The 26,581-nt window shown below is 35.0% G+C and overlaps 1 protein-coding gene across 8 annotated transcripts in view; it reads left to right on the top strand.

Annotated features, from left to right (window-relative positions):
- The window catches only part of LOC132705627 (cytoplasmic dynein 2 heavy chain 1), a 110,222-nt gene that overhangs the window by 75,679 nt on the left and 7,962 nt on the right, over positions 1-26,581 (top strand). For 2 of the 8 annotated variants that reach the window (XM_060676327.1, XM_060676326.1), the window contains 15 exons: positions 964-1,064; positions 1,244-1,394; positions 2,177-2,319; positions 2,378-2,463; positions 2,574-2,732; positions 6,325-6,488; positions 6,545-6,784; positions 16,259-16,510; positions 16,700-16,898; positions 16,952-17,106; positions 18,010-18,170; positions 18,228-18,457; positions 22,872-23,143; positions 23,207-23,330; positions 26,212-26,516. In XM_060676327.1, coding sequence (XP_060532310.1) covers positions 964-1,064; positions 1,244-1,394; positions 2,177-2,319; positions 2,378-2,463; positions 2,574-2,732; positions 6,325-6,488; positions 6,545-6,784; positions 16,259-16,510; positions 16,700-16,898; positions 16,952-17,106; positions 18,010-18,170; positions 18,228-18,457; positions 22,872-23,143; positions 23,207-23,330; positions 26,212-26,516 — 2,742 coding nt within the window. The other 6 variants (XM_060676328.1, XR_009619475.1, XM_060676330.1 and 3 more) reach the window with 6 other exon arrangements.

Genomic DNA, 26,581 nt, shown 5'->3' with positions numbered 1-26,581 from the left:
CCAATTTTCAACTGTTAACATGTCAAATTGTGTAAAAGCATTTAGAAGTGAGTTTTGCATTTTGATAATTGTCAATTTTCATTCATGAACAATAATATTGTTGGCAATTTTTTAAGAATTACCAACACAACAAAAGCATTCATGCAGTCATTCAGTTTTACAGCATCCTCTTTCCGACATGTCTATTAATAATGTTTATAACTTATTGCAGTATTTTCTGTTTTTTTGTGACTGTATTAACCATACTTTTCATTTTCAAAATAACTTACGGCAATTACTAAAAATAAACAAATGTAACTAGATTACCACTAAAATTTCAGAGAAAATTAAAGTTTAAATTTATTGTAAACGAAACTGAACACTTATTACAATATCATTTCGGCAAAAATTGTATAAAAGCCTCTTTAAATGTTTACTTGAACAAAATTGCGCACAAGTGACATGGTAGATTGGTAGATGCAAAAACTATACTGATATCACATAGAAACTGCAACACCCAGTGTGAGAACTACCTCAGATTTCTAGTTGTCATAAGTCAGACATATTCAGTAGGTGCTAAATCTGGCGACCTTGAGAGCCACGCTGAAAAATTGGATCTTGCAGTTGTTGAAGGTTGCACCAAGTTATTAATATATAGCATGTTTCTGCTGTAATCAGCTAGGTACTGCATTTCACGCAGGCGATCAACCGACAAAAAATAACTACAATTAAGCATATATTAAGTATTGCAATTTCGATGGTACACAGCATTATGGTCTATGAAATGTTTCGTTTGCTTTAGTTTTGTAGGTCTCTATTGTTTTTGTACCGATTAATATTACTCCACATTAGGGAATTGTGAATATAATTATTAATGTTTTTTTTCCATAGCTGCCCATTTTTTTAAATGTAGTGTCCTTTGCTGCAAAAAACAACCACGGTGTAATTGTAATTGTAATGTAATTACTTGTATATGTATTCCAGCTAAGAGAACTATCAATAGAACTGGGCAAACTGCCTAACATGTCCCTTCTAGCATCTGCGTTCATCACATTCTTATCGGAGGAGAATGAATCTGACAGAAAGTAAGTAGGTTCTCAATAATTTTTAGTTTATTAATACGAAAGTTTAAATAAAACAGTTTACTAAGGATAATTTAAAGTTTTGGTTTACAACGCATAAAAAGAATACTTTTTTCATGAGATAATAAAAATGAATTAAAATTCGTGCAAATTTCGAACAACAAATTATTTCACAATTTTAGTAAGTTCCTTGCCAAATGGTGCGCAGAAATAGGAGAAGAGGTTTTCGATCTCGTAATGTTCCTTTCGTCCGAAAGAGAGCAGCTGCAGTGGCAATCCGACGGTTTAGCAAACGATAAGCTTTCGTCCCAAAATGTCATTTTGATGCAAAAGGTTAGCGAACAAAACTCATTTCGGGTCAATTTTTCATACAGAACTGACTTTATCTATTCCCTTGACTGAAATTTACCTATATTTAAAAATTTCTCTCAAACATTTTAAATAAATCTTCGAACCATTTCTTGATTTGATTTTTATTTGTACGCATAGCATAGGAAAAATTTTTATGGCATTGTACATTTACATGGATAAGATCAAATTACCAATATGAAGATGATAAAACTCTAACTGGTAAGAGATCAGATATATAGCTAAACCAACAACACAAGTATTTTAGTTAATGTGGTAAGCTTATATATTTTTACTCAAACTAACTTTAACAACAATGATGAGCTGATCCTTAGGGAGTCTGAATTTCGATAATTCATTTTAATCAATTCTTAATTTCCAAAATGTATTAAAATAATAATATTTAAATAAGTTGCCAATAAGTAGAGTTGAAAATTCTTAATTTAATGGCGAAAACTTAAGACTTAGACGCTATTGATGTCTTCTTCAAATGCTTATTCAAGTGAAGCTTGTTTAAGATGGAATTTATAGGCGTTACTTGGGGATTTTTCCGCCCAGGCATTAGAATATGCCCATCCTTCAGTTTTCAATGCATTCTCAAGGTTTGGAAAACGACTAAGAATATAGGGCTGAATTCGTGTATTTATCCTTGAGCGGGATTATATTCTCTTCACTGTGAACTTACTTTACTGATATTAGACAAAAACATGTTTTTTCAAATGAACTAAGCTAATATGAAATTCAATAAACTAAACGTTTAATTAAAGGGAAACTTAACGCCACTACTCATTGATCCAACATCTAACGCTCTAAGCTGGTTGGGCAATCATTTAAAGCTGGCGAAAAAGAATGTCGAGTATGTCACACAGAATTCGCCCAAATTTCATAGCATAGTAGAAAACGCGTTAAGGTAATTTACATGTGCTCGTTGAATAGGTTGTTAAAATTATAATATATATTTGTTTTAGATTTGGAAAAACGTTGATAGTTGAAGAAGTGGAGACTGTAGATCATATTTTGCTTCCCGTATTAAGAGACGATTTTACCGTTCAAGGTGAATCTTTCTTTCTCTCATTTCTATAACATTAGATTTTGGTATTTGAGGCAATTGTTTGTTTTTATTTACTAGCAAATATTTACGACATAATTTTATTTTATTTCAAGGGGAACGTAGATTGATGAGACTAAACGGCAAATTTGTTGACTACGGTACGGACTTTAAACTCATTTTGTGTACCAGGAATGAGCGATTTAGACTTCGAGCTGATATTTTACCATTTGTAAATATAATGAACTTCAATGTCACGTGTGACGGATTTCAAGGTATTACTATGAAATCGGTATTTGTTTTAGATACATATGTGGATGAAAGACGGTAAGTTCGTGGTCGAAACTTCAAACGAACCAAAACTATTTCTTGAATCTCATTACTAAATTCTCGACAAGGCCATTTGGTTCTGGTTCCAATGGTTTTTAAGGTATATATCTGCTGTAAACTCATAAAGAAAATACTTAAAAAAAAAAAATTTTAAGTGTTGAAATTATTTTGACAATTGCACCCATCACAAGTGCAAAATCTTAGTTATTTTTAATAACGAGGATTTACTAATAGCAATGTAAAAGTGCTGATCTGGCACAATTTAGAAAGTATGCTTAATTGCACTACATTTAATAAGCGTATCAATAAATGGAACCAAACTACTTATCAATTATGTCTTGCATATTTTGAGTTGCTGGTTTTTGACTAATAGTAGAAATTAAAAGATGGTTGACCTCCAGAACGTACTAGCAAATGGATGTTCTAAAATGATTTTACTTGAATTGGGAATAAAATATACAGGGTTTCTCAAAGTAGTCGTTATTTACAAATTTTTGGTGGATATAAAATGTCCTCAAATTCTGACATTTTAGACTCCACGAGAATGTAGGTTTTTAAAATAATTAAATACCAACACTTATTTTAAATTAAAATTGTATCGTGGATTGTTTTCGAAAATCTTGACTTACGGTAAACACAACATGAACATGATTGATTTATTACTTACAGGATGTTTATAATTTAGATTCTAGTGTACGACGTACAGACATTCGACAAAACATTATAATTATAGCTAAGCATATACAGGGTGTTGCAATTTCTATGGCACACAGATTCAATAAAATAAGCAACATGTTTCTCTCAATGTAAAAATTGGCGCTAACTAGATAGGACTGAGGCAAAAAATCGTAAAAAATCAAGCTTTAATCAACTTTTAATATCATTTCATACGTATTTTTACCAAATGTCAAAGTTAGAGGCACAGTGTTGACAATAATATTTTTAAATTAATCAAAATGTTATGGAAATTGATAGGCCTTAAATGTAGGGACTCGAAGTTGAAAGTTAATTACCGGAACTAGTCAAATCTTGAAAATATTATATATATATTTTTTCAGTTCAAGAAACCAATGTGTGAAACTAGGGAAATTTAAGCGACTTATCAAAATATTTCTAGCTTTTATGAAATTAAAAGGAAGCAATCCATTTATCCTTTCGACTAGCGAAGGGTCTTTTATAAAACTTAGAACTTTTAATCGAGGTGTAATTATGGTGCACACTATAGAGGAATTCCGTAGAATTCTGCGGAATTGTGTGTATATTTATCTTTAATGAACTTATTTGGATCTAGCAATTTACTTGAAATAAAATATAACAATGCAAATATCTCGAAAACTGTGGGTTTTCTCCAAAAAAAATTGTAGCATTACTATTATAATCTTAGAAGAGAAGTAACGAAGCGGTACTAACAAAAAAGTTATAGTATGAAACGGCCAGATTACAGGATATAATCAGCCCTGATGATCAAAATCATCTTGATCAAAGAATTTTTTTTTTGACTCAAGCTGTTTTTGAAATATCGACAACTTGCATTCGGGGTCTTTATATGTAATATATAATATGTATTTTTTTATTTGCACTGCTTCTATTTTTGAAGATTAATATTAGCAAAAAAGTTATACCATATTTCTTTAGACAAAACATTTTGTTTTCAAGTTATTTGCATTGTAATTTCTTATTTCAAGTAAATCGCTGCTTCAAAAATAAGTTAATTAGGAATAAGTGGACTATAGAGGACATACGAGGTGTGTTCAAAAACTAAGGTGACTCTTAGGTTGTATCAACATGTATTTATTCATTTTTCAAAATTAATTTTGTTGCGTTCAAATTAATCCCCCGCCCAGGTATAATACGCTTGTGCCAAAGTTTTTTCCAATCCTCGAAGCACTTCTGGTAAGCACTTTCTGAGTGAGTTCTTCCAGCGATGTTTTCTTTATCTCCTCAATTGTTCCAAACCTCCTTCCTTTCGTGAATTTCTTGAATTTAGGGAACAGAAAAAAGTCGCAAGGGGCCGGTGAATATAGATTGTGGTTTTGTTTTTGCTCAATATTTAAACACATGCAACGATGAGTGAACAGGTGCGTTGTCGTTTTCTTCGTATTGCTTCTCGCAAACGGCGTGTAACTCCAAGATAATACTCTTTATTTACCCTACGACCCAAGTTTTGGTATTATTATATAACAAAAAAATAATAATTAAGTAATATTTTTGTTTTTAAGCACATAAAATGTTGTCCGTGCAGACTCCACATTTACTAAATTCATTTTATTCTGTAGAGCCTTTTCGATGTAAGATTTAATTTATTTGAAAAATGGTGTGGCTCATAATAAATGTTAACGACTTATTGACCAAAATTTGATAACCGTTAGTGGGCATATTTCAAAATTAATTTAAAAAAACATTAAATAAATAAAAAGTTACAAATATTTCTTTATGATGGCTGAAAATTAATAAATAACTGCTAAATTTTATTAAAATGCATATTATTGGCCAAAATAGCTATTTAAAATTAACCAAAACTAATAAAATGGCCATTTTTTCATACGTGAAATACACGAAAACAGTGACTTCAATCATAGCAACTTCAAACTGCCAGCTCTCATGGTAATCATAATTATTTGGGTTTATTTAAAATTAGGTGTTGAAGTCTGCTCAAAAAATGAATTTTGTGTGTTTTTTAGATTAATTATGCATACATGGTGTTTCACGGGTGATGGTAACTTAGACGTTTACCGGGAACGGTACATTAGATTGTTCTGACTATAGTGGTTTTCTAGAAATTATTTATTTTCTTTATTTTTCTACCAAAACATAGCTTCAACAAAATTTATTTATTACGACACTGGAGCCTGTAGAAAGTAAGAAAGTTGGACGTAGCTTAAGGAGGTACTGTATTATGGTTCTATATTGTAAAGGGTTGGTCAAAACTAATTATTTTCCTACGAAAAATGGCGAAAAGAATATTTTTTAAAAGGAACGTGCGGTGTTTTATCACATATAATAATAACAAATTAAATTCCTTTTCGAATGATATGTCATGACCCTATACCTAAATCTTTCTCTAAAAAATTGGATTTTTTTGGTATAATTTATCTTTTAAGTGACAATGAAATATCTGTCATATGTTAAATAATTCGTTTTCCGTCTCACAATTTAATAAATATTTACTCGTTATTAATTAGGGTGTGCATTTTGTCCATAAAGTCGGTTCAAAATAGAAGGAAATCACTATTCTAATACTGTTTTAACGCAATCGCATTGTAGCCAGAACATGCAGAAAATTTATTGGAACGAATCTTGATTTAAAACACATCAACAAGAGAAAATTTGCAATAGTTAAGAAAATCATTACAAACTATTTTACGAGAAATATTTAAAAAACTATTTACACTTACAATATGTTATGTACTTAAGATAAAAATAAACAATTAACCAAATTTATATCGCATAAGAACTTCTTGCTCTTTAAAATTTGTAGTAATATTAAAAATTATATAATTGTCAAACCTTGTTTGTGAACTCGTTATTTATATGTAGAGCAACTTCTTTCCGCTGCTGTAAGGCAGGAAAAACCAGAATTGGAAAATAAACGAAAACAGCTGCTCCAGGAAAAAGAAGAGATGGAAGAAAAGCAATTTCAATTGCAAAATCGGCTTCTCGACGATCTGGCCGATTCATCAGGAAATATATTGCAGAATAAGGTTTCGCAACGGTACGATCGGCCCGAAACATACGCAAAATAAAACGAATTTTCTAGAACCTTTTGGAGTCATTGAACGAAACAAAGGCCAGCTCGATAGCCATTGCGAAAGCTTTGGACGAATCCCGCAACCTCGAGCAAGATTTGTGCAAGGAATACGACTCCTACGGAGACATATCTGAATTCGGTAGCAAGCTATATTTCGCTTGTAAAGAATTTTCCGGCTTCAATATCATGTACGCGATTTCCACGAAGGCCTTTAGCCGACTGTTTATCAGATCATTGCAGACCGTTCAGGTGAGTTTCAGCACCGAAAGTCAACTAAATACCAGAAGGGACAGTCTTTATTATTACTTATTTAGTTATAAACATGTCTTTCCTGCAGATAGAGGTAGTTGTCCAATAAAAGAAAAGCACAAAATATATAGGTAGTAAGTAGACTAGTTTAAATTATTTCTTACAAGCAAAACCAAATTAAGAAGTGGAATTATGCACATCTGATAATCGGACAGTTAGAAGAGTAGTTTGAATAACGTATAGAACGTCAAATTGTTTGCAACTTTATAAACAAACAGTAAATCATAATGCATTGTACGATTTTCTAAGGACTGCATACAATAGAAAGGAAGGTTTTCACTTTAATTAAAAAAATGTCTCTGTCTATTAATTTCTCAAAGAAAGTTCCATAGGCTTCTGTATTACTGTGTACCTGCTCATATATGTTTTGAAGGTGGCGGAGCTAATGGAGGGAAATGAACATTTTCTGTAATGACTGATTCCCATACTGGTGAAAGGTAACAACAACAGTATATAAACAGGATGCGAGCCAGTTTCAGCTGAGCATATTCGATCCGTCAAAGTCAAAAGCCGTTTAAGATACCAGGACTTTACAGCATTCTATGCATATGCGGCAAAGAATAAATTGGATAGAAAAGGCGAAAGATATCAACTGCGCTCAAAGAATATTGAAGAGCTTTAAGACTACAACAAATAAACTCACCAGCGGTTGCCTAATACGATCATGAAACCGGGCAACAAATCTTATTCGGTAAAACTAAATCTCCTGCATGTTATTAATTCTTCTAAGAAACGAAAAATCCGAAAATTTATAAGTAATCAAACAATATTAACAGCGGTTCAACTTTTACCAATATGAGAATCAGTTATCCGACACAATGTTCATGTCGCCCTTTTAGCCCTACCCCCCTGCAACAGAATATAAGTAAATACAGACTAGAAGGCAAGCCAGTTTCAGTTAAGCTCGGAAGAAGTCAACAGATCATCATCAACAACCGAACAACTCAATTATATTATTCAATCGACTCAACTGAACAAGGAAATAACAGAAACTAACCAAAAAGGGGTGAGTCGAGCAAGTTAACGGACAGTTTACCGATGATCTTAAATTAGCCGTTAAAAACTGGTTAATTTCGTTCATGAAAAGACACCCTACTATCCATCTTTAGGACGGCTAATGAGCTTCACTAGAGAGGAAGTAAACAGGTTTTTTGACTTGTCGAGAGAAGTAAGACTAAAAAACACTTTTCCCTCAAACAAAATTTACAACGCTGTTGAAGGCGGGTTTCCAACTACTCCGACCAAACAACCTAAAATTTTGTATGTCTACCGACAGCTGAAGAGTCCCAAAAGTTGCTAATACTGAACATGGCAAGAATCAAATATTCCGCGTTGGTTTATTTCTCCAAGAGTTAGAATGAGGCTTTACGGCACCCCAATCAAAAACGAATTGCCCAACAAAATGGGTAGATGGGTAGATTTAGCAGCAAGTAGAGTTACTTGACAATCATGCCTCTCATCGATCATTTCAAGCGGTAAAGTTGTGCAGGAAGAACTTTTTTACCCCAATCAATTTACCGATTTCTACCACTGGACGTGGGTTTCTTTTCGGAAAAGGTGAAAACAGAAAAAGTCGTACCGATATTATTTAGTGTAAAATTTAAAAGCAACCATAAATAGAACAGCAGTAAACAGCTTTGCAAAATGTGGAATGCAGTAATTTAACCATCACCACTGATGTTATAGTTATCAGTGAATGCCAAGTTCCTCAAAAACACTCATATGACGATTTAAGTGACTGGAGTGACAATGAACCATTATTAACGAAAAAAAAAAAAAAGACCGAGGATTATAGAACCCGAATATCCAAACAATTGTTAGAAAATGTTAAAAGTAAAAAACAAGGTAAGTTGAGTAGTAAATGTAAAATGGGATGGCATGAATTATGTAGTCAATTTGATGCAGAAATTGTATTTATTTGTTTAGTGATTAGTCATCTTGCCCCTACATATAACAGAACTTATTTTTTTTTATTTAAGTTTTTAAACACATATCAACTTCTCCCAGCCTGCTCACTTTCTAATTTCTACCCAAAAGTATGTGATTGTGTTTGGTTAGTTTACGTTATTCTCTTGTTGTGGTTTTTGTGATCGGATCATTCGATTCATTCATGAATCGATGTGTATCCACAACAACTATGCTCTTCTTATCGAATTTCGGTTATAAATGATTAAGTTACGTATATAAAAATATTATTATTTAATTAAATCTTAGTTAATAACAGGAGAGAATTAATGCGCGTAATTATGTTTAAAACTACTGTTAAGGTGCCAGTGAAGAAGTACATTTTAATTGTATTATTTTGCTTAACAATACTTCGCTCGCCATCGAAGTTTTGAAGTTCGAATTAAGTTAGAGACCATCCGCAAAATACCGTCATTAGAGAGTATTGCAGTAATCTGAAGCGCTATTTGCGGCACCACTCGTGTCTCGGTTAATATTCAAGCTATCGAAAAAATAAAATTACGTCTGTAGAGATTTATTTATGTAGAATCCAATGAATTTGATAGTTTTTTTTATTATTTTTTTAATTATGTCAACATTGTGGGACACCCAGTATAATTTTAGGTCATTTTTATTACATTCGCTAAGGGCTTTCCGAATATATATATATATATATATATATATATATATATATATATATATATATATATATATATATATATATATATATATATATATATATATATATATATATATATATATATATATATATATATATATATATATATATATATATATATATATATATATATATATATATGATGACACTATATTCCGGGATATCATCCGTTCGCTCGTTGAACTCCGACTGGAATCCTGCAAATCTTGCATCCGACTGGAATCCTGCAGACGATTCGCCAAAATATCACTTGGCATCTTCAATGCTCGCGCTCCGAAAACACTTCGAACACACTTCGAGTGTTCGAAGTGTTTTCGGAGCGCGAGCATTGAAGATGCCAAGTGATATTTTGGCGAAACGTCTGCAGGATTCCAGTCGGATGCAAGATTTGCAGGATTCCAGTCGGATGCAGGATTCCAGTCGGAGTTCAACGAGCGAACGGATGATATCCCGGAATATAGTGTCATCACATTTTTCCATCCGTGAATCAATACGTGAGAATATATATATATATATATATATATATATATATATATATATATATATATATATATATATATATATATATATATGTGTGAGTGTTCGAAGTGTTTTCGGAGCGCGAGCATTGAAGATGCCAAGTGAGATTTTGGCGAAACGTCTGCAGGATTCCAGTCGGATGCAGGATTTGCAGGATTCCAGTCGGAGTTCAACTAGCGAACGGATGATATCCCGGAGTATAGTGTCATCATATATATATATATATATATATATATATATATATATATATATATATATATATATATATATATATTCGGAAAGCCCTTAGCGAATGTAATAAAAATGACCTAAAATTATACTGGGTGTCCCACAATGTTGACATAATTAAAAAAATAATAAAAAAAACTATCAAATTCATTGGATTCTACATAAATAAATCTCTCGAGGCTCTACGCAGGATCCAAATCCAAGTCATAAAACAGGATAGAACTAATATAGCGATTCTCGGTAACGATGAGATCACCGGAACCATAATGACACGAATGTTGCAGTTCTTATTCTGCGATACGCCAGTACATATTGCAAAAATTCGACGAGAACAGTATCAGCCAAGCCAGCATATAAAACGCAACAAAGAGACGAATCCGAGGAAACCCAAGGAAGATGCGCTGCTGATAGAAATGAAAGACACGAGCTTTACGGACCTCCTTAAGGCCGTTAAAACTGCTGTAGATCCTAGCGCCATAGGCGTCGACATTGGACAACTTAGAAAAACAAGAAACGGCCAAGTCTTACTTACCGTCAATAATGAATCCGATCGAGCTGAACTGCTGAAAAGGGAAAAGGTGAAAGGTACCCGGGGCCACTGCACATTTGCTAAAAAGCAAAAAAGTTCTCCACGTTAAAGACCTGGACGAAGTTACTACAACTGACGAGATCAAAGAGGCTGTTTCTAAGGCAACGGGCACCAACCCCAGTAATGTAGACGTAAGAGCTCTCAGACCAGCTTACGGAGGCAGGCAAAATGCCACCCTAATTGTAAGCGAGGCGAAAGCGGAAAAACTTATCAATCTAAAGACGATAAAAATCGGCTGGACTAGTTGCCGAATTTACGAAAGGCAGAGAGAAGACCGATGCTTCAGATGCTGGGGATCAGGGCATGTCAAGTCGCAATGTAAAGGGCCAGATAGAGAAAAACTATGTCGGAAATGTGGGCACGAGGGCCACAAAGCAGATACATGCTCGAATAAACCATTCTGCCTCCAATGTAAAGCAGAGGGCCACCAAACCGGCTCCCCTAGATGCCCATCAAAAGTGCAGGCGGCGGTAGCGCCAAACAAAGCAACCGCACCCTCACAATCATCAGATTCCTCCAAATAAATACCAACAGAAGTCGCGCAGCCCAAGATCTGGCGCTGGCAACCGCGATAGACATGCAAGCAGAAGTGTTGATAGTAAGCGTCATTGGAAATAACATAGCAATTAAAAGGCAGGGTAGCGGTTCCGGATATTGCTTTATAGAAACGGTAGACTTTACCATCTATAGTTGTTATTTCTCCGGCAACGACGAGATTGATCAACTGGACGAGGCCCTATTTGAAATCGGCAGGATGGTGCAAGGCAACAACGAAAAGGCTATCATTGCTGGGGACTTTAATGCCAAATCTACTGAGTGGGGTATGACGCATACTGACGCGAGGGGCGAAATGGTCACAGAGTGGATGGTCGCCAACGGCTTAATCACTGTAAACCAGGGAAACTCGCCAACGTTTCAAAGCCAAGGCTACGGTTCTATTCTTGATCTCACCATAGTGACTGAAGGCATCAGGATGAAAATCGGACAATGGAGAGTAGTTGAAACAGAAACGTTAAGTGATCACAACTACATAACTTTTGAAGTAAATAATAGTGACCCGACAGTGGTACGGCAAAGAGAATGCAGAGGCTGGCAAGTCAAAAAACTTGACAGAAATAAGCTTCACAATGCAATCGGGTCGCTTGGCGAAGACGGACCATCGGCAAGAGATTTCTCAGAAGAGTTGGCAACGCTGTGTGACATCTCAATGCCAAAGAAAAGGAGTTTCAGGAACAAACAGCCTGCGTACTGGTGGAACAGCGAAATAGCGGAACTTCGTAGAGACTGTATAAATAAGCGACGGAAATACACGAGAACTGTCAAACATGGCATTATTCGAGATACACTAAGAACATGGGAGGAATACAGAGAAAGCAAGATAGCGCTCAGAGACAAAATCAAGAAGGCAAAGAAAGGGTGCTGGACGCGGCTCCTTGACGACGTTGATCGTGACATCTGGGGCGATGGTTACAAAATTGCGATGAAGAGCCTTTTTGGATTTCCGCCACGACCTAACCTAAGCATGGAAGCAACAGAGAAGATCGTACGATATCTATTTCCGTGTCATGACGCGGTATCGTTTGCTCGCGATGATGGTGCGAAGCCTGTAGTATTCACCGTGGATGAACTAAGCAACACTGCTGCGAAACTTAAGAACAAGAAGGCGGCAGGCCTTGGAGGGGTCCCGACCGAAATCCTTAAGGAGCTGGTGGTGATAAAGCCTGAATATGTATTAGCCACCTATAATAAGCTAGCAGAAAAAAGCTGCTTTCCAGCGGAGTGGAAGGCAGCTAGGATGATCCTGCTGAGGAAAGGCGACCACACGCTGGAGAACCCATCGTCCTATAGACCAATCTGCCTGCTGGATGCAGAGGGAAAACTTTACGAGCAACTAGTGATTACACGCCTGCACAGGGAAATTGAGCGTACTGGTGGTCTGTCGGCTAGGCAGTATGGCTTCAGGAGCGGTAGACAAACAGTTGATGCCATAGCAAGGGTTATTGAAATCTCCAACAAGGCTTCAAATTTCGCGCATGCAAATCGTAGACTGGCGGTTATAATAACTCTTGATGTCCGAAATGCCTTTAATAGTGCCTCGTGGCAATTAATCCTAGAGGAATTAAGAAAGCGCCAAATGGACGAAGGCCTAATAAACTTAATAGCGTCATACCTCTCTGACAGGGAGTTCCTACTGGAGGCACAGGGACAGGCAAAGGGGATCGGCATAACAAGCGGAGTACCACAGGGCTCGGTCCTTGGACCCACACTGTGGAACGTGCTCTATGATGGGCTTTTTTCGTTGGAGATGCCAAACGGAGTGACACTAATAGGGTTTGCCGACGACATCGGCATGATTGTGGTAGCAAAGAACGAGGAGCTCCTGATGTGCAACGCAAACACGGCGCTACAGAGAGTTGCGCGATGGCTCGAGCAGAGACGGTTGGCCCTAGCGCCGGAGAAAACCAAAGCAGTGTTGTTAACCACAAAACGGAAGATAGGCCACGTTGTTTTCAATGTTATGGGTAGTGAGATTGGCTTGAGTGACGCTGTCAAATACCTGGGAGTGTGGCTTGACAGAAAGCTAAGTTTCGCTGAGCACGTAAAGCGAACTGTGCAAAAGGCAGAAAAAACGACTTCTGCGCTGTTGTGTCTAATGCCAAACATAGGTGGACCAAGATCATCCAAACGGAGACTTCTAGCGAGCGTGGTACACTCTCAGATACTGTATGGGCTCCAGTTTGGAGCAAGATTACCGAGAATAAGAGACTAATAGCTGTGTTATCAACACTACAAAGAAAGCTATCACTGAGAGTGTGCAGCGCGTACAGAACGGTGTCCACGGAGGGAATTGGCGTAATAGCGGGGATCCCGCCGATAGCGCTACTTATAGAGGAACGGCGGCAATGATACTCAGGAGCAACAAAAAACGAAGCAAGAAATATCCTCCAAACCAGCTGGCAAAAGAAATGGGACACGGGGACCTATGGCCGATGGACACACCAGTTAATCCCGGACATACAACAGTGGATTAATCGCCCGCGTGGGGAAGTGGACTACTTTCTCACGCAGGCTCTATCGGGGCATGGTTGCTTTGGAAAATATCTGTCCGACCGAGGACGCGCCCAGACCAGTGACTGTCAGTACTGCGGCCTGTTGGACGACGTGGAGCGCACACTGTTTCACTGCCACAGGTGGAAGGAACAAAGAACTATGTACTCATGTACAACAGGTACCAACTTCAACCCGCGCAACATGATGGCAAGCCTGATGAGTGAAGAAAATACGTGGAGGGAGGCGTACAGAGGAGAGAGATATTAGGGCAAACCGTAGTACATAGGTGGAGTTCCTGGGACCGGCCCTTGTACCGAAGTAATGCGTAAGCGGTTTCTGGTACAAAGGTGCCTGCGTGGTAGATAGGGTGGGTTTTTTTAGTCGGTAGGCGGCAACACCACACTCTGTGTGTGTATATATATATATATATATATATATATATATATATATATATATATATATATATATATATATATATATATATATATATATATATATATATATATATATATATATATATATATATATATATATATATATATATATATATATATATATATATATATATATATATATACACACAAAACGGTAGTCGTGACCGGCTAGTTGAACAACAAATTTTAGTTAATTGGGGTATCGGTCCTGATGAGGGCTCAAATAAAAGGCTTTTGTGCTACACCAAGCTTTCGAAAATGTTTATTTTCTTCTTCAGGGGCTACAATATGAAAGCGGCTCTTAGTTATTTAATACTAAAGTCTTCTAGTTAAAGTACTTACTGCTACAGCGCCATTATAGGCCAACACCAAACTCATCCGGATAACAGAAAGAATCAAATACGACCGTTAATTATTATAACCGAGGGCAGCCATCTAGACGAAATTGTTGTTACATTTTATTTAAACGAATTTTACTTCAAACGCAAAACGCAAATGATGGAAAGGTTTTATTAATATGACTACCGCCAGCCGTCCAGTTTTTTTCCCTTCTTTTTTTCCTTTTGTTACCTCCTTTTTGTTTACAAGGCACCTAATGTATAGAGGCTTGGGACTATTTTTCTAAATTATAATTACATTGTGACGACACTGCTATATATATATATATATATATATATATATATATATATATATATATATATATATATATATATATATATATATATAGCACGTTACCATTTGGTTTTGATTTTAGTTGTTACGGTGCAATTTTTGTTCACATTTATTATTTTAAATAATTGGCTATCACCGAAACAAAAAACCGCTTTGTCTGTCGAATTATATGACATGCTGTGTTGTCTTGTGCTGTGCCGTGAAAATACGGATGGAGCATCTGAATTGTATTTGCACCGGTATAATGTATCAGAAATTTTGTTTTACTTTTTTGTAACTTTTACAAATGTATTATGCACGAACGAAGATAACCCAATAAAAAAATATTTGGTAAGCTTAAATCCAACCTAATTAATTTTGGATCTTTTTGTGACCAGAAATTATTGAAATTAATTTCTAGCGACAGTTAGAACAAAATCCATAGGGATTTTTATAGGAAAATGATTTGGTCTGATGAAGCTTGTATTACCGGTGCCGACATTTTCAAGCACGCAAAATAGTCGTTACTAGTCTCAGGAAAAGGAACAGGTTGTATATCCTCGAGAGCAACAAGGCAGATTCGGTTTTAGTGTTTCGTGTCTTATTTTAGGTAGAAAAACAATATTTTGTATATACGAAGCACAGCAAATAGATATCTGAGAATACTGGTAAATATTTACCAGATACATATTTAGACAATAATTTTCCTAGTTATTGGATTGGCACACGCGGTCCCATAATATGACTACCCAGGTCTCCCCAGTAATATTTGAATAATTTTTTTAAGTTAAAGTAATAGTTTAGTACTACTAATACTATAAAATAATATTAATGAACTAAAACTAACTAATTGTTAAATATATTAAATTATGATGCAATATACTAATTAAATAAAATATTTAATAATGAAGTATTATAGTATTGAATATTGGTAAAGTGTTTTATATATTCGGAAAGCCGTTAGCAGATACAATACAGCGACGTAAAATTATACAGCTCACATTTAGAAATACGGAAACGGAAAAACCGAAAAACGGATTCAAGCATTACACTAGTGGTGCCCAAATATTGTTAATACACATGAGTCAAATAATTTTTTAGGATTTGAATTTCTGTGGTTTCCAATGTCCTGGCTAAAAATTAATCGGTATATTTTTGTGCTGTTACTAGATAACATGCCTTCAAGAAGAGAAGCTAATGAAGTCGTGTCGCGAACTGTTGGATTTAATCGCGCAATAAGAAAACTGAGACTGTCCTTTTCTTGTCTTTATTTAATGTTCTGTTTAAAGTGCAAATGTTTGACACAGTTTTACTCGTAGCCGCTCGCGAATGACCTAAACCTCCAAAAGAAAAATCTTCTGCACACAGTGTACGGTTACATGAGCAGGGGCGTATTTAAAAAGGACAAGCTGGCATTCGTTTTGCATTTAATACACAGGCTACTGCCCGGTGAAATTCCCGACGAGGAGTTTAAGTTGTTTTTAGGCATTGGCCCTTGCCGGAACTTGGAAGACGACGAACCACCTAATTGGGTTCCGAGACAGTCAGGCGTGGCACTCAAAAATCTCAAGGTGTGTTACAAATGTGGGTGTGATCCAAGAATAACTACTGCCATAAGTAATTTCGATCAATAATCAGACCAGTCCTAAAGTGTTTTTTGAATCGTCGTTATATTTTCACAAATATTCAAAAGACTTCTGTTTCTTGCATCAAATGACCAAGATAATAATGTTTATTGATTTTTTTTTAATACTACACAGATGTCTCTACCAAATTTGTATGACAAACTCAACTTGAACGAGTCTATCGCTTGGAAAAACTTCATGAGTTCTTCCAAGTGCGAACATGAATTTCCTTCTCATTGTCATCTGACTGCATTCCAAAAAGTTTTGGTGGTACAAGTTTTGCGACCCGACAGAACGTGGTCGACGCTGGAGAAATGCATTTCCACAGTTACCGGTAGCATATAAGAATAAAAACTCTAATCTTATACCCCGAGCCAAATGTTTTAGATATAAAGATGGTCGATTCAGCCGTTTTGGATTTGGAACAGTTGGCTATGGACTCCGAAAGTGATGAACCTATACTAATGCTCACCTCATCGGGGACAGATCCTTCATGTGAAATATCGGATCTAGCAAAAGCGCGAAACTTTAAATACGTAGAGGTAACCAATTTTGTGTCAACCAAATCAAACTCTCTATGATGCTTTGCTATATTCCAAGTATCACAAAGAACGCAGTGTGGAGTCTAATGGAGTGCACCTTTTTCAGGCCTAGTATTGCTTTGCCAATTAGGTCCGGTCTAAAACAATATGTACAGGGTGACTGAAATTCGACACTCATTATTGGGATTCCGAAAACCTTAAGAAATGCAATGTCGGTTGAAAGGAGGCAAATTTGCGTTATTTTTTATGATTCCTATTATTATGATCCAGGTCTCGACAGCTGAAATAACTAATTTACTCTAGAGCATTGTTATAAAATTGGCACCATTTACAAATCATCACTCATATGCATTGTCACATCATCACCCGGCCCAACAATAATCGATTATCAGCTCTCTTGTTAACAACAACCCCCACTTGCCACTGTTGTCCTTACATTTAAAACATTACTGACTACATTACTACTTATGCAAAACTCTCTCAAAATATTCGTTCCATCAAATACAAAATTCCGTTTGAGACACCAGAAGTTTACAGTATTTCATGCATATGCGGTAAAGAATAAATAGAAATCTCTAAACAGTAAAAGGATCATAACCGGGACTCATGTCTTTCACCCGCATAGGAATTAATCATCCGCGACAATGTTCATGCCCCTAATTTACCCCCGCTTCTCTCAACCAGTATATAAATAGGCACAGAGTAAAATGGGAGCCAGGTTCAGTTCATCTCTGAAGTCAACGGGATGATTGGCGACACATCAGCAAGCTTGATTTGTAATTAGTATTTGCAAATAGTATAACAGTAGTCTGTGGTTTTTTTTATAGATACATAATTGTTTAACCCTGTCCTTTTTTACTTTCTCCTTATCTTGAAATAATCTATAGAATCTGGAGGTTCCAGGTTTCTATGGGGGAAGGACAGGAAGCTAAAGCTCTCGAAGAATTGGAAAAGTGCGTGGTTGCCGGTCATTGGCTAATTCTCAAAAATCTCCATCTGGTCACGTATTGGCTACCGGTGTTGAGCCAGCACTTGAAGCGTCTGCAAACCGATAACGAATTTCGGTACGTATTTTATATGATCCGACAGTAGTGGTCAGATTTAAAGGGTTCCAATTCTAGATTGTGGCTGATAACCGAGCCGTGTCAAACATTCAATTTCGTGCTGGCCCAGAATAGCCTCAAGGTGGCATACCAGGAGCCGCAAGGACTGAAGAATAATCTTTTGCGAATATATTCTTTGATTGAAGCGAAACATTTGAACATTCTCAACAATACATCTGCTAGGATTCTGTTTGCGTTCGCTTGCGTTCACGCTCTTCTACAAGAAAGAAGGAATTACATACCTCAAGGTATTTATGATTGTTATTGCCTCTTAACCAACTACGCTTCTTGAACTGGTTTAGCAACTTTCTTAAAACAAAATCATTTGCTGACATATAGTTTTGAATATTCACCTTTGTATTATTTGACACTGAAACCTTATGTCAGTTTTTCATGGTTCTTCATGGTAATAGACACACGAGTAATCGTTTTCACACTGGATATAAAATTGTGACTTCTTTCCTTTTATTAGACCGAGCTGTTTTTCTGTAGCATCCGGAAAAATCGGACTATCCTTGAGATGCAATATGGTCAATGGCTCATCAAGGCGAATGAACGATGCTCAGAACGATATTTTCTTATCGCTGCTCAGCACATTGTGTACAATAGTTTTCCAAAAGATTCAAGATATTCTCTCAGACGGATCATATCGTTAACTTAAAAGAGATCCTACGTCATCTATGGAACGCTATCTTAAATCTGTTATTAGGGCTTCTCCTTTATCAGAATCCGTGAAAAAGTCTCCCCTCGTGGCTCTGAGATTCCTCGTCTCTAGGGACTTCTAAAATTCTCAAACTAGGATTACTTCTTCGACCTATAGTCAGCACCATTGATTTCATTTCATTTAACAACTAAAAAGCATTACATCCCTCTTTACTAAAGTCCATATTCCTGAAACCATCAATATTACTTGAGATATATTAAAATTCGAAAATATGGAACCAAGCATTCTCAACTTAAATGAAAAATGCTTGTCTGGAACATATTTTTCTTATAACGGTCAAATTTTTGAACAAACTTCGAAGCCTTTGAGAAGAATGATGATGATGATGATGATTGATGATACTTTTGTTATTTCGCCTCATGGTCAAGAAAAACTACTAGATTTTTTTAACCATTTAAACTATATACACCCAAGCATACGTTTTACCATTGAATTAGAAACTAATAAATGCTGGTTTAAATATTTTATCCAAAATATCAACCGGTGCGGTAAATAAAATGAAAACTTTTTGCAATCAAAATGGGTTTGCTTTAAATTAATCAAAAACAGAAATGGTGCTTTTTAATAATATTAAATAATAAAACGGTTAAATAAACCAGAGTTGTGAAATATCTGGGAGTTTTTATTGACGAATACTTTGCGTGGTCTAATCAGATTGATGCAGTACTTAAGAAACTGTTTATGCTTAGGTACTTAAGCTCTGAAAAAGGATGATCTAAAATGTAAGTAAGTGCAGAAAAGTAAGACAAATTTTACGATAGAAGAGGACGACTAGGACGACGGCTACACATTATGATCGAAACAATATTTTATTTTAAATATTTGCATAAAATGCAAAAATTTTTTCCCAAAAATAATTTGTGTATGTTTTAAGGTGCCTATCCTGCCATTAGATATCGCTTCAATTTTTAAAGACCATGCCATGCGAGAGATTATTTCTTCCAGTAAGTAAGAATATTATTTATTTATTATATATTATTTATGTCCCACAGGGTGGGACATAAATAATATTTTTGAAAGTCTTGACCGTGATTGTGTGGAAGCAAGAATTAAAAAAAATCTTGTACAAAAGTGTTCTAGTGGTTCAGCCGAAATTCTCTGTATTTAAAGACGTCTAAAACAAATTTCATCGGGTTCCAAAGCCCCCAACAAAGAAATGAACTTTCTTTAAATATAAAAGTTGAAAGAGGATTCCTAAAAGTGGATAGCACAAAGTTCCTTGGAATTACAGTAGACCAACATTTAACTTAGAAAAACCACTGTTTATCACATTAATCTTCAAAAATGCAATTTATTAATAAATATCATGCTAAAATAGCATATATTCTGATGTGTAAAAGCCAGAAGAGCGTTTCTTAGGAGCGTGCTTGGTTTGAGACAGCATGAGTAATGTTGCAACTATTGCCTTTAGCCGCTATTCTTATTCTCCAATTTCGTATTCATGTTTTTAGAAACACCGATTTATATTAAATGGTGAAACAAGTAGTCATAATATCCGCAATTGTGATAACCTTAGACCTCTCCTTACTCTAGATTTTTTTTTATCTGCTGCGTACGGACATAAAATACCAAGAAACCCTTCAGAATTTAAAGCTGAATCAGTTTCATATAGTATTTATAATGTTAGTGATTTCCTTAATTTCTCTAAAGCATCGTTTGTGTAAATAGAAAGTTGTTTATGTGTCTATCTCAATCAAAAGTTCAGATTTTCGCGAAATTATATAGTATGACATGACAATTGTTTCGACAACGCCTGCTACTATATTAACGATTCTCATTTAAACAAACATGTATTAGCGAATATAATAAACTCTCAATTAATAGATAATAACAAACACAAAGAAATTTCTCAAATATCACTAGTTAAAACTATCAAAAACAAAGCTTCTGAAAATAACATAATATTTACACGTGCAGATAAGGGGAAGACAGTCATAACTATCGATCTCCCAGAATATATTTCAAAAACCAACAATTTTCTTAAACCAGAACTTTTCCTTTGTATCAAACAGGATCCAACTGAGTTATATCAAAGACACGTCAAGGATGTAATTACTAACTCCCCAATATTTAGTGACAAAGGCAAATATTTTTTTAACAATTATGAATCCACAACCGCCTAAATTATATTCTTTAGTTAAATTACATAAACAAGATATGCCCATTAGACCAGTGGTGTCTTATTGAACACCTCCAGCAGTTAAACTCTATACAAAATTAATAAATATTTTAAAATTCCACACAGATTTTAAACCAAAATTTGCAATAAAAAATTCTTTTGAATTAATCAACAAAATTAAAGATTTAAAAATCCATTCTAACGCAACGTTATTGTCGTTTGATGTACAAAACTTATTTTCTCCTTAGACCAAAATTATTTTGAATTTAATGGACAGATTTATATCTCTAATGAAGGTTTGATTATGGGACACCCACTTAGTCCTTTGTTAGCCGAGATTTTTATGGATAATTTGGAAAATATTATACTAGAACATCCTTTAAGTCAAAGTTTTTTATGGTGGTATAGATATGTGGACGATGTCTTTGCTTGCTTTGTTGGAACGGACAGACAATTGAATTCTTTTTTAAATTACATTAACTCGATACATAATCGTATAAAATTCACTCTCCAGATTGAACAGGATAACTCTATTAATTTTTTAGACTTAACTATTACGAAAGTGCAAAATAAATTAGATTTTTCAATATATCATAAACCTTCACACAAGGACACAGTCATACATAACAGTTCAAATCATCCTTATACACACAAAATGGCTGCATTTAACTCTTTTATACGCAAACTTCTTAATACGCCACTCTCAACAGAAAATTACAACAAAGAACTTAATATCATTAAACAAATAGCACTGAACAACGGCTACAATCCGTCCATTATAGATAAAATTATAAATAAAAAACAAATATAGACAACAGTAAACTCCATTTATCCGAAACCAAATACAGAACACGAACAATTTAAAACAATTACATATATAGGAGGACCTAGCGAAAAAGTTTCAAAATATTTGTCAAAATGTGATTTAAAAATAGCTTTCAGAACTAACAACACAATAGGAAAATATTTAAAAAACAATAAATCGAAATGTCCAAAATCCCAAAAATCAAGTGTCTACAGGTTGAAATGTGGATCTTGTCCTAAAATTTATATTGGACAAACAGGTAGAAGAAACGCATTAACGAACATATAAGAGCGTTTAAAAACAATAGTCTAGATTCTAATTATGCTACACACTTAAACACAGAAAAACACATTTTTGACGACAATTTTGATATATTACGCACAGCCACAAAAAGTAAAAATTAAATTTAGTGGAAGCCATTTAGATTAACAAAATGAGACATTCAAATGTATTGCTTAACGATCAATTAGATTTAAATACCTCTCCTTTATTGAACTTAAATTCTCGCAACAACATTAATTAAGGTTTTATGGTCATTTTTCGGTATATATAGTAGCAGGTAGTTTGTAAATATTACATTTGATAAAGACACGGTGTTGTCGAAACAATTGTCATGTCATAATATATAATTTCGTGAAAATCTGAACTTTTAGTTCTTATTTATTTTAATAAATGGATTTTCATCAAGTAAAACCCACCTCAGTTTAGTCTAACTCAATATCCTTCTTCTTTAGGTGCCTTGTTCATTTCTGAAAGTTGGCGACAATCCTAGCAAACTGTTCTTTCTTCCTTGCGGTTCTCGATTGGGTGTATATGTCCCTTATATTTTTAATCCATAAACGTTTTCCTCTTCCGGGACGTCTTAGACCATCTATCAGATATTTCTCTGGATCACATGTCAGCATCCTTACAAGAAATCTTATGGACCACCAATCAAGTGATATGGAGTTCCGTTTCAAAACATTACGTTACTGTTTTACGTATGTCTCAGCTATACTGGGTATGTTAATTTAGGATGGTCTAAATACTACGAATTCAACAACACCGACTTCAATACTTGCCTTAGTTTGATCGAAGATTTGTGGCAAAATGAAAATACACACGTCCGATGGTCGTTCATATCGGGGTTGATGTGTGATGCCGTATACGGGGGTCGCGTTGAGAACATGGACGACATGAAAATATTGGAATCGTACGCCCGAGCCTATTTCAGAGACGAAATAACCAGCCACAGATGGTCGCCGTTCGATATCAATACAAATTTGCCGAATTCGGCTAAAATACAAGTACGTGCCGTTAGTCAGGTTTAGTCAGGTTTCAAGGAGGGTTAAAACGGAGTTCATTTATAGGATTACATTGCCGCGATTAAGACGTTCCCGAACAAAGATGCTCCGTCCGCATTTGGACTTCCAGATAACGTAAATAAAGCTTGGGAAATTCAGTCGTCAGCCAGGCTGGTCGCGGAATTGAAAGGTAAGCAGCGGATTAAGTCCACAAAAAAGGAAATTTACTATTTCGTGACGAATGTTTTCTTCTTGCTTAAAATCCGCAAAAGCATTGCTACTACACAGAAATAACGATAGTAGACTCCAGTTTGCAGCTGGAGGTCTGTCTTATGGTGGGCCACCTGCAGTGGTGGCCCACCATAAGCGATGACTTTGTCAATGGCTGAATAGTGAAATTTGGTAGAAATTTTCATCAAAAGACATATTTGTATACCCTAACTGATAGCCCAAACTTTCATCAAATTATTACTTATCTTAAATTAAATTATTTATAGATACAGAGGGGTAAAATGAGGAATTCCGGTGACCAATAAGTAAGAAAATTATAAGTAATTCGTGGATTTGCGGTTTAACATTGGAAAAAATACATCTTTTTCTATTCTAGATGTGGAATGACCTAGTTAACACTGATAATGACAATGACCTGCTTAACTTTGTCCTGGCAATCACTTTGCTTGTAAGACGCTTTTACTGGTGACTTATTATTTTTTAAGTCTTGAAGAACTAGATATTGATGTTTAGTTAATTTTGACTTGACGATAAGTGAGAACCTTTTGGATTCCTCCTCGATTCGTTAGTTAAACTTTCAACTCGAATACCTCGGAAGGGTTCTTACATATCTGGGAACCGATGATAATTCCAATGGTAAATCATTTATTTTCCTAGCGGCACATTAATTTCATGAATAATCATTTGTCTGTCCACTTTCAGTAGGTCTTTAATAGCAGTATTGTTTGTTTCATTTACTGACGTGCTTGGGCGCCTTCTCGTGATGATCTTCTGGTGATATTTCACCTGTTTTACGTACTTACTGCTATACAGGATGAGTCGACGAAAGAGTAAAACTTTATTATATCATTATCTCATTATCTCATTTTAAAGTATACTGTTAACCAATGTTATAGTTTAGATTTTATATAGTCTCAGACAGAAAGAATTGTGAAAATTGTAAAAGTTAAAATAAATCACAAATTATTTATAATAGGTATGTGACATATTTAACAAAAATTGTAGGTTTTTGTGAAGTCTTTCAGAAAAAATGATATATATGATTTGCCCTTTAAGAAAATCGAGATTTAATTATCTGTCTCTAATCTAGTTTAAATTCCGTTGCATATATATTTTACGTCGTCTTCTAATAACCCTAATATCAAATATGAGTGATCTACCTTTACAAAGAATGAAGCTATTGTAATTTGTGTAAACTAGTATGTTTTTTGATTAAATTAAAATATTGGAAAAAAGTATAAGGTTTAGATATGTATTATTATAAATTAAAAATTGCAGAATTTTAAAATTGAGGCATCATAAGATTTAAAATAGGGTACGCAAGAAAATGTATGTTTTATTCGTCGCACGCTGTACACTTTAAAATAAATTTACAAATTTGCAACTTTTGTATTTACCATTTTCTCATAACTTTTGAAACCAATGAGATAATGAATTTTACTCGACGGTTGTCCATCCCTGTACTGATCCAGGAGGAGTACTCATTGATCCATCAGTACTCTTGGATTCTACAAACTCACCCAATACTATTTGCAGAAGCTGAATAATTTTTGATTTCACACCATCACAAAAAGAAAATTATAGCTCCTTAAGATTTTTCTGCGTCTTCCATGGTTACAAGAACGGTGCTATAGTAACGTGTCTATACAATCTATATCGTATCCCACAACCATATCAAGACTTGTCTTGCACCAATAAATAGAAGGCTAAAAGTTCTCCGTAATTTAATTATAGCACAATTTCCAGAACATTGGAAACATCCCTCGTCGACAATATAGTATAGTAGATATTATTTTGGGTTTTGAAGATATTTGGAAACCGTTCCAATGCTGGGCCAATGCATTCCGCGCTTATCTATAGTTGAGCTACTTTTCTTTAATCCTTACACTTCACACTAAGCTGATGACTTTCAAGTGTATTTGTCCTTTTAAGCTAACAGCGGGTGCTTCCGGAAAATGTTTGGAATTAAACTCCAAAAAAATGTGATTTACTATTGTTTGGGAGCGCCACTTCAAGAACACAATGTTGAAACCAATTAATCGCTATTGTAGATACAGAAAAACTCTACATTTCTAACACAGTTAGGAATTTGGGACTCTTAATAGAAGACGAGTTAAGATTTAAAATACATACCGATAATTGTATTAAAAAGGTCATTTCTAATGTCACTTTTGTAAATAACCAATGAAAAATATTGATTCTGTCACAGTTGCCGTTTGATGTGAAACGCGTTAAGCGTATCCAGAACCACTGATACTTCAAGAAATACGAGTGTGCCTTTCAAAATGACAGAAATTGCCTTCTGTGATTTCCTACGAGGGAAAGAATCTTTTTAAACTAATCAAAAATAATCAAAATTAACACTTTGTAATATAGTGAGTAGTGCAGTAAAGAACCAAGTTGGTAAGAAGCTTTTAATTTAATCACTTTATAAGCCTGTTTGCTTGTGCTCCTTATAAAGTTGCCATGCGCTTAGGTTATATTAGGAAAATAGGTTTAGCAATATTATTTTTTTATTGAATATGCAATGCCAATTTAAACCGCGGTTTTGACGTTATAAATGTTAAATATGTTATTTAACTTGTATTTTGTTATTTATTGCATTCCTTAATGGTATTTTTCCACTATTTGCTCTCAGTTACCTATTCTATTCTGCTTTTGAGAGCAGCAATTTTGAAATATTCAGTCGTAGTTTCAACGCCAATATTATTACGACATAAGCTTACCTCTGGTACAAATTTACCGCACTCATACCAAGTGCGCTAAAATTTGTCTTTGTATTGCTTAACCTTATTCATCATCAAAGATGTAAAGACAATTGTATGGTTTTTGAATTTCAGGGTTTTACTCCATGCACACTCAAGTAGGGATGGCAACAAATGAAATAGATTATAAAAATCTCCAACCGCTGCTAAATTTGTGGAAAAAGGTTAACCATGGGCTAGATTTTATTAGAATGACAATTCCTGAACGAGAAAACTCAGCGTCAGCTTTGGAAACGTTTTTAGTTGAAGAAGTGATTTTAGCCGTCGAACTCATACAAAGCATCCACAAGAACTTCATAAATCTAAATAACATCTCCAAGGGCTTCGTGGAGGCAACCGATACCGACAGAATGATCGCCTTGAGTTTATTGAATTATAAGGTAGCTTGCGGTGGTGCTGCTTTAAAAACATTTTTATCGTAAAGGTTCTACCAATAGAAACGATA

The sequence above is a fragment of the Cylas formicarius genome, unplaced genomic scaffold, assembly GCF_029955315.1.
Source record: "Cylas formicarius isolate icCylForm1 unplaced genomic scaffold, icCylForm1.1 PGA_scaffold_7__23_contigs__length_41026272, whole genome shotgun sequence".
Lineage (NCBI taxonomy): Eukaryota > Metazoa > Arthropoda > Insecta > Coleoptera > Brentidae > Cylas > Cylas formicarius.
Note: the sequence above shows the minus strand (reverse complement) of the source record. Positions and strands in the feature narration are given on the sequence as shown.